This window comes from Sus scrofa, chromosome 2 (genome assembly GCF_054392235.1).
Source record: "Sus scrofa isolate SSC_HxYL_T2T_F1_AM1 chromosome 2, Sscrofa_HxYL_maternal_Yorkshire_Landrace_v2.0, whole genome shotgun sequence".
In the NCBI taxonomy this organism is placed as follows: domain Eukaryota; kingdom Metazoa; phylum Chordata; class Mammalia; order Artiodactyla; family Suidae; genus Sus; species Sus scrofa.
The window spans coordinates 35,814,462-35,826,715 of record NC_139384.1 but is presented as its reverse complement, the minus strand read 5'-3'; the positions used below and the strand labels follow the sequence as shown (position 1 = coordinate 35,826,715).

At 41.6% G+C, this 12,254-nt stretch overlaps 1 protein-coding gene across 4 annotated transcripts in view; it reads right to left on the bottom strand.

Moving 5' to 3' along the window:
• Positions 1–404: 404 nt before the first annotated feature.
• The window catches only part of BDNF (brain derived neurotrophic factor), a 58,051-nt gene continuing 46,201 nt past the window's right edge, over positions 405–12,254 (bottom strand). The window contains exon 2 of one of the 4 annotated variants that reach the window (XM_005654685.4): positions 405–4,159. In XM_005654685.4, the coding sequence (XP_005654742.1) occupies positions 3,380–4,138 (759 nt within the window). In that variant the 5' untranslated portion in view covers positions 4,139–4,159 and the 3' untranslated portion in view covers positions 405–3,379. 4 annotated transcript variants of the gene reach the window in all.

The following is a 12,254-nucleotide window of genomic DNA, read 5'->3' as shown; positions in this document are numbered from 1 at the left end:
TCTAAATTTGGGCCAATTTATCCTCATTATCCCTAAGTAAACCTACTTTGATTTTTTTTTTAACAGTTATTTTATAATCAAATAGAGCCAGCCAACCCTGATGCATGGATCCTGATGTTGCTAGGCTACATGGCTTGGTATTTGATGAAAGTATCTCACTTCAAAGGGGAAAACTTTCAAGTGTCCTAGAAAATGACACTCCCGTCTTCCACTGTGGAAGACAGGCCCAATCCCAGAGCTTCTCAAAAGCTCAGACTGCAGGATTGGCCTCCCATGCTTTGAAATAAGCATCGTCTCTGGAGGGCCGTGCAATTGGTCTTAAAGCAAGGAACACACGTATTTATAACAAAACACGTTTTCATGTTTGTTTTACAGTGAAGAGAAAAAAACCCAGAACCCCCAGATTTTATATACTTTGAAAATATATTTAAAAACATTAAAAATTCTATATTTAAAACATATATTATATGTTACTTAGTACACTTAAATAGAACTTATATTTACAATAGGCTTCTGATGCGATTAAGTTTTAATGCCAATTTTTTCAATAACATAATTATATAAATATACTAAAATACAATAAATATTTTTAGTTTGTTTGTTTTACATGGTGAATAATATCTTTACCATAGAGAGAACAAGGCCACAGACATTTACTTACATTTTCAATGGGAATCACCATAAAAAAGCAACAGGCCTGCTGCCATGCATGAAACACTTCTGCCACAGAGACCACAGCAAGACTTTAAGAAACAAAACGAAACGCAACGGAACAAAAATGAACAGCAACAGAGATAGGTTTTGACAAAATAAATCTTAGGTCAACGTAAACCACCAAGCATGTGACTGTGATGTAGCTTGTTGCGTTAAGAGAGCGCCACTGACCACACAATTGCTGAAGGTCTCCTACTCAGCCACTTAACAGATCCGGCCTTTGAAGCACGCTTGGAGATGGCGATGGGGACTTTTTGTTTGTTTTAAAATTTTGTCCCTGGCAAGGAGGCTGTGAAAAACTAACAGACAGCAGATATTCCAAGTCTTCGTTACATGTTAATGATAAAGAGAGTATTCTCAAACAGCACAAAACAAACCTACACTACAGAACGTGTTCCTTCTTTTAAAGACAGGTATTCCGATGGTACTGGAAAAGACAGGCTCCTTCTAAAGGCGAGACTGAACAAATAGAAATTATTTGCTGAGGGTGTCTTCATTCCCTGGGTCATGATGGACAGCCTCTTTTGCTTATCCCTCACCCTCCTACTACAATGTAGCAATTTCTTGAGGCTTCCTGATACGCAAGGACCTGGTCCAGGACAGTTCCAGGTTCACACAACGGGCTAAATGGGCTTTAGCACTGCTTTTCACTGGGATTCATTTTACCCAGGACCACTATTCCAGGCTCCCAACTTGATTTCTCCTAACCCAAGACAGCAGCGGTAAGGCGGAGACCCTCTCCATGACTGAGAGGATGGTTGGGATGTTGCTGTGGCCTTCACTGGGGAGCAAAACTCTGTCAGCTGTCCTGGCCTCTTCCATCAAGCAAGGTGCCTTCAAGCCTTTGGTGTCCTGGATGGGCAGACACCATCCTGTCCCAAAGTCTTGTCTCTGGACAAGATTTTTCTATTGCTAGTTGTGGTTCATCCAACCTGAGTTTTGGGGGCCTTTTCCTGTTCCCTTCCCCTTTACCAAAAGTTTTCAAAAGACAAAACCCTGGTTTCCTCGAGTCTAATTTCAAAGCAATACGTGTTCACGCAGCAAACATCTCCCGTCTCATCACATCAATTTCACGATCACAATGTGACACACGTGGTTCCAAAAATGCTCCAGGCTAATCCAGCTTTAGGCAAAATTATTCAGGGGTGGAGGATGTAAATCAGCTTGAGCATGGTCCTCCAGCGAGAACCTCTTAGCACAGTTAGATAATGTAGGCACTTAAAGCGCGAGGTCCAAGCAACTTGACACGTGTCATTCCAGAGCCACCCCTGAAGGGTCCTTCAGAGGCCGCCTTTTAGGAGTGTCTCAAGTACCCTTCTCCACCCCCACCTAGACCTCAGCACGGCCACTCAGAAATTCCTCCTGCACCGCCCGGAAATGACATGTCAGCTCCACAAAGCCTCCAGGTGGCTGTTCCGTTTCATTTCACTGGCAGTGTGGACGCCTGCTCTGATCTAGATGTTTCTGAAGGGTCTGTACAGAATCCCACCTTTTGCCTGCAAGACAGTTGTAAGCCTTACCGTGATTTTTTTTTTTTCCCAAGCCTAAAATGATTTACCCAAATGTTTACTCCTCATCTAAAAGAATCTTTATTTTTGAGTTATTTTTTCCTCATCTAAAAAGAAGAAAAAAGAAAAGACAAAAAGAAATCATTGTTCTCCACACTTCTATGAGTGCCACACTGTCCACTCATTCACAGCAGTGGGAAAGGAGTTCAGAGCTCGCAACTGGATTCTTTTCACCCTTAAGAGAAAACAAAACAAGGAGGGGACCAGAAGGGGTGGGGGAAAGAACGTGCTCGGAGTAAATGCAGATCTTTGCAACCAAAGAAGCTTCCCCCAACCAAGGCCCAGAGGGTGAGCAGGCGCCTAGGAGGTGCACTTCAATCGTTTGCCTTAGTTTTTATTCACTTTCCAGCCATCTGATTGATACTGCCAACATCTCTGCAACATACAAATGAATCTTTTATCAACCAGAATACAGATGGACGGAATTCTTTCCCCATCCCTACACCCTGTGGAACTAAAGAACAAAACAAAACAAAACAAAACAAACAAACAAAAAAAGAAACACAAAACAAACAAAAATAAACCCCTCCCATCCCCCATCCCCTAAGCCAGTAAAGCGATGACAACAGCACCTTGACATTGTTTTAATTCCAACGCTATCAGAAGTTAAAAGCAGTAAAACAGAGTACCAACAAGAACAAAGATACTTACTGTCTAAAATGTAAACGGAATGTTTTGGTTCAAATTTTTGTTAGGCTTTTTTTTTTTTTCTTTCGCTTTTTTTTTATGTCTGTTTTCTGTAAGAGGACAGTTTGTTATCAATTCACAATTAAAGCAGCATGCAATTTATTAGTAGTATTTTTTAAACTTTTTTTTTCTTTAACGTTTTTCAATTCTTGGCAACGGCAACAAACCACAACATTATCGAGGAATGTAATGCAGACTTTTTTTTTAAAGTTGTGCGCAAAAAATGACTGTTTCCCTCTGGTCATGGAAATGTCCAATAAATAGATTGTAGAACCACTGTACTGTATAAACTTCATTTATACATGCAGTTCATAAAATTATTTTTTTTCTTAACTGAATAATTTACCCTGTTATGTATATATACAAATAGATAATTTTTGTCTCAATATAATCTATACAACATAAAGCCACTATCTTCCCCTCTTAATGGTCAAAGTACATACACAGGAAGTGTCTATCCTTATGAACCGCCAGCCAATTCGCTTTTTGCTATCCATGGTGAGGGCCCGCACATACGACTGGGTAGTTCGGCACTGGGAGTTCCAGTGCCTCTTGTCTATGCCCCTGCAGCCCTCCTTTGTGTACCCCATAGGATTGCACTTGGTCTCGTAGAAGTACTGCTTCAGTTGGCCTTTCGAGACGGGGACTTTTTCGAGGACCGTGACCGTGCCACCCGACATGTCCACTGCCGTCTTTTTATCCGCCGCCGTCACCCACTCGCTAATGCTGTCGCACACGCTCAGCTCCCCGCGGCGGGCGGGGTCCGAGTGGCGCCGGACCCTCATGGACATGTTTGCAGCATCCAGGTAATTTTTGTATTCCTCCAGCAGAAAGAGAAGAGGAGGCTCCAAAGGCACTTGACTGCTGAGCATGACTCGGGACGTATACATGTCCGCGTCCTTATTGTTTTCCTCATTGGGCCGAACTTTCTGGTCCTCGTCCAACAGCTCCTCGATCACGTGTTCAAAAGTGTCCGCCAACGACGACGATGACGACGATGTCAGGCCTCTTGAACCTGCCTTGGGCCCATTCACGCTCTCCAGAGTCCCATGGGTCCGCACACCTGGGTAGGCCAAGCTGCCTTGTCCTCGGACGTTGGCTTCTTTCATGGGGGCAGCCTTCATGCAACCGAAGTATGAAATAACCATAGTAAGGAAAAGGATGGTCATCACTCTTCTCACCTGGTGGAACTGTAGGGAGAAAGCAGAAACAGGACACAAGACTGTTTAGGGCTTGCTTGCTTGCTTTCCCAAGGGGACGAGGCAGCCCTCTGACTGCAGTTCCAGGCCATTCTGCAGGGTCAAGGTTTCTGACGCATTGGTGAGAAACTCCAGCTGCACCAGACACAGGTTAATGTCAGTAGTGTGCTAGATGGGCTTTAACATAAACCAGAGACGTGCAGCCTTGGCCCCAAGCTCTAGCGTATAAGCCCGAGATCAGATGGCTCCTGAGCAAGTGGAAAAAAAAACTGCGGCTTCAACTTTGCCTCCTTCCGCCCACTTGAGCAGCTTTGTAAGTTTAATTTTTAATGCTCTCTGCTCAGGCTGTCACAGGAAACGCAACATCAGAAATGTTACCAAGCATCAAGGGTAATAGTAATTCTTCAAGTCGGCAACATGGCCCAATGGCAGGTACGTGTGGAGGGAACAGCGGTGGCCTGTGGGGTCTGAAGTGGGCCTTTCTAGCTACAGGCTATCTAGGTGTGAACAGTACAATAAAACAGAAGTCAGGGAGTTGCATGGTGCCTTCCCATTGACCTTTTTTCCTCCCAGAGAGACACTCTATTGCAACAAAGGAGAAAGATGATTTCATTAAGCATCCTGGTTTGTCAGTAAGGAAACCAAAGGCCATGGAGGACTTGCCTCCTGTCATGAAGAAAGTTCCTGTTAGGATCAGGGCTCCCAATTCCAGCTCCAGTGTTTTTTCTACTACACCTGGGTGGTTATCGTGACAGTAAGTTTTGCTTATTTCCAAACAGAAATCATTTTCCACACGTTGGTTTTAATGATGTGTCCATGCCTGGGGCTGATACCATGAAAGCAACGTGTTTGCTTAAGAAAGAATTGGAGAGGACAGCATCAAAAACCTGGGGAGGCAATTTCAAATGCCTGCCATATGGGCATTGGTGGTTAACTCCACTAACTCTAGGCCTCTTGGCCCTGGCTCAAACACAAACCCATCTAGGAGAGCTCTGCCTCTCTTTTTATTGGACTGTGACCTGTGTGCACGTGTGTGTGGGCTCTGCGTTGATCGTACCTTGAAAAAGCTGAATGGCACTGTGCACATTTTGGTACAGGCAGCTGGCGCTTCTTTCTGGGCTTTTGAAGTTTTCTGGGAAGTCCCTTAACAGCACACCACAAAATTAATCTTCTCCTGTTTGCCAGAGGGAATCTCTACACTAAATTTGGCTCTTTGTCTACAAGCATGCTGTGGGAAGCCAATTCGAAGGAATGAACAGGAAAGATGAAAACATACCTACAGACCCACACAAGGTTACTGCTGGATGGTGAAGGACTTCAGAAGCACTTACCTGAGGCATCACGTCCCTGAGGAGTAAAGGGGAGCATTCCCTGCCCCAACACTAACTTTATTCCTACCGCTCAGTCCTAGGCAAGGACTAAACAAAAAACCACGTGCGTGCCAGAGCTGTTATGCTGTACCAACCAGCAGGAAAGGGGACTGTCTTCCTGTCCACGAAGTGTCACCCGCCAGGAAGGGAACCTACCTGCAGTCAGGAGGTCTTACTGCAGAAAGGGCTGAAACTCTGGGAGCAAGACCCCCGTTTTCCTCTCCACTTTTATCAGAGATCACATTTTCTCCCACTACGGGACTTGATTACTGCCCCCAAACACCAGCCAATTTCCTTCTGGATTCACGCTTACTTGGCACAAACAGCAAGCATGTGCAGAACTGCTTGGAGCATACAGTCTGAGATGAGGAAGGTTTGAGATGAGGAAGCGCACGCTGGTGTGAATAAAACAGATATAACACAGATATCCATTCTGCCAACACCTGAACTTTTGCGAAGGGTTTGGATTCTTCACCATCAAAGAAATGGATCCTCCAAGGATGTTTCTCTTCCTGGCAGGCAGTATTTACACCACTGACAGAAAACCCTTTCTCCTAGTGTTTCCCGTCCAAATTAAAACAACCCAAGGGGCACCTCAAATGCAAGTCGGTGAAAAGCAGCAAATTTAGAATATTTTACTCTAGGATTTTACATCATGCTGGTAAGAGAGTTGCTGTGATCAGCTATCTTTTAATATCACATTTCATGAAATCTATGATACCATCCTTATAAAGCACACCATTTTATGCACCACTAAGATTTTTTAAAATGCAGCCTGTTAAACTATTGCTTTCTTTAATCACTTAGAACTGGAAAGAATTCTTTTAGACTTATTTGAACATATTTTTTCAGATGTAACTTTTGTGCACGTGTAAAAAAGAAAATTAAGCAAAGAAAATTGGTTAAGGCAATGACAACTGTGATGTAACTGTCTAGCCAATGACAATAAAATAACATCATTTTAAGATGTTCCAGATACAAGTCAATTTCAGAAATGTTAAAAAAAAAAGAGTAAGAAAACATGCACCTTAGAATCAATGAAACAGAGTAAGTTTAGCACGTATTTACTAAGTGCCCACACTCACCATTTAAAATGGCCCAAGGTACTGAGGCATCTTAATCTACAGAGCTGGAAAATTGTTTTATTATCACTATGATAGTAATGAGTCTTTTAATGATACTTTGGTCTATCCTTGGCTTGAGGAAGGTGACCCTTTAAAGTTACTGCCTTCATTTATCTTTTTATTAATAAGCTTCTGGTTATAAATGTAGTATGTTATATATCATTTTCTCATCAGCTCCACAAGCAAATATTTCAGAGGAACAAGTGGCATCTGAGTAAATATTACTTGGCTTTCATCCTGAAGCCCAAACATGGGCATCCCTCAGAGCAGAAGATCTGCAGACACATTAATTACCTACCTGGTAATAAAGCCCAACCTCTATTCCAAATCCTGCCCCCCCCCCCCACACACCTCCCAGCCTACAATGCTAATTACCTACTTACTCCTAAGGCCAATACTTCCTGTTGGAACAATGTTACTTCCTAACCTTGCTGATTCTGACAATGGTTTCTTGATACTTTGGACCACCCAGGCTGCAGGCTAGAAATCTGGGAATCAAGTTTTGACAAAACATTTCCTAGAGAGCCCTCAAGTTCAGTCAGTGAAGAAGCCCCACTTGTTTTTCCTTTAAAAGATCTCTCCTGACCCCCCTGTTCCTCCATCCCACTGCCACTGTCTTGGTTCAGCTCTCACCACCTCATTTTGACTCTAATCATGTCCCAATATATATGACATCCTTTCTGCTCCATTTAACTGATGATCACTGCCTGACAGCTCTCATTTTATCATGCTCTAACACAAAGACTTGCATGGACTCTTTTATCCCACCAGGTCAAATATAACCCCTTTTGATAATTCAGCAGCCCCCAAAATCTGGCATCATCCCACACAGCTAACTTTCTCATGTTATTCAGGGCTTCATCTCCTCTGTTCTGATAAGGCCAGAGTCCTTAGAGCCCCTTTTATATATTATTGACTGGAAGTGACTCATTCCTTTCTTCTGGCAAATTCTTTTTTTCTTCTCTAAATCTTGCTTTTCCTTCATGACCCAGTTTAAGCATCCCATCATCTATGCCACCTTCTCCAGTTCTCCCAACACACACTGCTCTCCTCTTCCTCTAAAATTCCACACGACATCTCATTTAGTACTTCACTGCCTACTCACTTGTTAATGGATAACAGTGTTTGTTAATTATGGTCAGTTTTCAGTTGAATGATAAGCTCCCTGGACCATGTGTGATTCCCCTATAATGTTCAACACAGAATAATGTAGTGGTACTCAGTCCGAAACTTAGTGAAGGCTTTATTAAACGGTTAGCACAGTTCTAACATCATTTTTCATAGGAAGCCTTTCCATATGGACAGCACCAGTAAACTCACTGAAATTATTAGGCCAAGTACAAGCTGTGCAAAACCCAAATTATAAGCTCTATAGTATGTGGTAGATAGCAGTTATCAGCCATGAGGAATCTCTTGAGCTTCTCTAATAGGATAAAGCTTTACTTGAATAATCATTTTTAAAAAGCGAATAACACTGTAACATACTAACTGCCCCTACTACTTTCTGTGTAGTTCTGTTTCTAATAGAAGACTTGGAAAGAGGGCAGTAGTAATAATTATAGCAAAATTTGGAACATTCAAGTCTTTTGCTGTCCTTTTTTTTCTATTTACCTCTTTAATGAGTAATTTTATATACTGTATTAGGAAATCACAAAAAGTTAAGTAAGCAATTCTGTGACAATTCTTAGTTCTTCAGATGAGTCTTTATTACACAAGAGATAAAGAGGCTGTGCAAAATTGCTATGTAGACTGTTAGTTTATATATCTGTTTATACATAATAAAATTCACTGCTAATTCTGCTCCATGCCTTACAACAGTCAATTCAACCACATCTATAAAATGCTAGGAGGGTTGGTTTGTTTTTGTTGTTGTTTTTGTTTTGCCTCATTCTTGAGAAATTACACATAGTGCATAGGGCTAAAACAAAAAATAAATGAATAGAAATAGGCTTTACTTTTAAGCATGACTCAAAAGTCTTTAACATTCAACCAGATGAAAAGCCATGACAGCATGCTATGGTAATGACTTATATTTGTCTAAAAGATGACAGAACATTCACAAGCATCATCTAATTTGATTGTCATTAGGACAGGTATTATCTGGAGGAGACAGACACTATCCAGAGGAGACAATTACTGTTCAGAGAGGTTAAGTAACCTATCAGATATCACAAAGCCCAACTGTCCAAGTTCTTACCTTCAAGACATTTAAATTTTTTAAATTTATTTATTTATTTATTTTTTGTCTTTTTGCCATTTCTTGGGCCGCTCCTGTGGCATATAGAGGTTCCCAGGCTAGGGGTCCAGTCGGAGCTGTAGCCACCGGCCTACTCCAGAGCCACAGCAATGCGGGATCCGAGTCATGTCTGTGACCTACACCACAGCTCACGGCAACGCCGGATCCTTAACCCACTGAGCAAGGGCAGGGATCGAACCCGCAACCTCACGGTTCCTAGTAGGATTCATTAACCACTGTGCCACGACGGGAACTCCTAAATTTTTAAAATTTAAATATTTAATGGCAGGGAGGAGAGAAGCTATGCTAGGAAAGATGATCAAAGAAGGAGCTTATAGCATGTAAACACAGTTTTCTGCAGTTCTGGGTATCTTGGAGCCCAGCTTTCTAAAGGCAGCACCATTAAAATAATACTTTGATTTTCAAGTCCCTTCAACTTTAAGGCTTGATTACTTCAGTAGATGGAATTTCAGACAGCTCAGTCTTCCTCTAAAAGAAAGCTCTGCAAAAATTTAGGCATATTAGAGCCAAGTTTCCATGGCCAAAGCTAAGAAGGGGAACCAAACAATATGGATAATTAGGGCATACAGAGGAAAAACATAAAACTTGGCTTGTTCCCAACCCTTCTAGGGTTTGTCTATGAGTATGTAAAGAAAACACAACTTAAAAAATTCAGTTGCTCGTGTTTAGACAGTCCTATAAGCAAGTAGGATATTGGTAATGTTGACAAGGTTATCAATTAATATTTAATTCCTAATATACATGATGCAAATCTATTAAGAGGCAACCTTCACTAAATCTTGCAAGTCAATATAAATAATCTTTAATCTGTATCCAGTTTCACTACATGTGTAGATTAACCTTTCTTTGGTTTGTACGTTCATCAGACATGGGACCTAGTTTCAAGTCTTATACTCTAGGAGGAAAGTAGGTCATATATGTAAAGTAACTAAAACATAAAGGTAGAAACAACCCAGGAAAGTATACATAAAATTCTATAAAGAGAAAGAGGTTACTTCTAGTTAGAGAATGAGGGATGCTTTGTGAAGAAGATTGCAAAGGATAGAGAGACTTTAAATGTATCCAGAAAAGACACCAGTGGGTGGGTGGCCGCTTGAGTAAAGGCACGGAAGAGTTCTGGAATGGTGAAAAATAAGAGTGGATGATTGTCCACTCTTATTTTTGGTTTTGGAAGGCTCTGAGGGGGATGCTAAAGGGTTTTGCCATACAGGCACAGAAGAACAAGTTTCTGAGCAGGAAGAATGCTTCAAGAAGCCCAGTTTATCACCATGTGTAAGAGAACCTGAAAGAATGATACAATGGAGGAGATGAGTCAATTCACTGACTTTGTTCTTAGTGGCTACTGAGCTTTGAAAATGAATATTAAGAAGTGACAAGTGTGGAGTTAGGGTTAAGGACCTGGACATGTCTTTTAACTTAATCTATGTATGGATGAATACATATATTTATTTTTAGGCTTAATTAAGTTGCCAAAAGCAAAGGGGTTAGAGAGAAGTCTGTAGAGCTGGGTGCTAACCATGAGCCATGTCTGGCTTGGCTGAAGGAGCAGAATGGAGGGAGATGGCGGGAAGGCGGGACGTTCTCGTTCTAATTATGATGACAGGGAACTTGGATTCCACTGCTCAGCACTTTTAATTCAAAGAGTTCCAAACACTTGGCAAATATTAATTAAGACTCATAGGACTCTAGAGGTACAGGTAACTATAATTATCCCCATTTCGTTCAGGAGGAAAGGGGACCAGAGTTTTTAATCAACTCATCCACTCACTGTGCTTCCCCAGATGGAATGAGGTCAGAGCCTCAGATTCCTAAGAAAAACTAAGCATTCACCAACAGGGACTAGTTTCTTCCATCCCTCTGCATTATTTCTGTATTGTTTCCCCATTAGGTATATATTGCTTAGCCAAGAAAGCTTAAAACAAAACAGAACACCTCACATTCCTCAAAGAAAATAATGGGTTTTATTTGGAACCCACAAATAAAATGGGGGGAAAGCTCATGATCATTACAGATGCTCATCTACTTACCTGAATGACCAATCAATTGAAAGCAATAAATATTTCAGTAAATGATAATCTGATAATGCCTATGTCCCAAAGCTTTGAAGGAAGTTCCTTTAAAAATGTAATTTTTAACCATAATGTCCAAGAGTATGATTATACTTCCTATAAAGCACAGTCCTTCATACTATTCTCTGTTCCCCAGGTATGTCCATGGTATTGAGTAATATGTGGAGACATTACTTAGCCTCAGTAAGAGTCCCAGAGAAATTGCTGGTTCTTAATACCAACCTGGAGTGATACCTACATGCAAGTACCATGGGGGGCAGGGGAGTGTATTTCCTTAAATCATAAACTTGATAGATAAATGCACATACATCTTTGATAGAAACCACTAAAGCTCTAGCCCTTTATTAATGCCTTCTCTACGCCTCACTCCATTTATGAAGAAAGATTTTTTGTATTGTTTGGAGACCTACCTTACCCAGGAGTAAAACTAGACCACATTCTCCTAGGATAGGGACTGGGCAGTCTCTGAATTACCACAATTTGTATAGTACCTTGCACAAACTAGGTTCCCACACACGCTACATGACTCAGGTCCCTTTGTGCTGGTAATATCTGCATGGTATTTGGGGAGATGCAACTCAAGTGAGAGCATTAAGTCTTAAAGTGAGCTGTAATGATGGAGAGAATCTTGGATAAGAGAAAATGACTGGCACAAGGACCAGGTCTGGAAAGAGAACGCTCCACCTGTCATTCCAACCCCAGGTATATCTGCCACCATGCAAAGGTTTCTAAGTGCTCCCATCACTACTGCCCTAGGAAACTACTGTTATGCTGTAACTCAGGGCCACCCAGAGCTGGCAGTCTCATCCATACTCTGCCCTCTTACTTTACCTCCCCTGCACAAAGCAGTACGTCCCGTACTGCCCCAACAGTGTACATCTCTGGCCCACAATCAAGAAGTCTCAAGCACAAATACCATATGATGTCGCTTATATCTGGAATCTAATATACAGCACAAATGAACCTTTCCACAGAAAAGAAAATCATGGACATGGAGAACAGACTTGTGGCTGCCAAGGGGGAGGGGGAGGGAGTAGGGTGGATTAGGAGCTTGGGGTTAATAGATGCAAACTATTGCCTTTGGAATGGATAAGCAATGAGATCCTGCTGTATAGCACTGGGAACTATATCTAGTCACTTATGATGGAGCATGATAATGTGAGAAAAAAGAATGTACACATGTATGTGTAACTGGGTCACCTTGCTGTAAAGCAGAAAATTGACAGAACCCTAAACAAGTTATAATGGAAAAAATAAAAATCATTA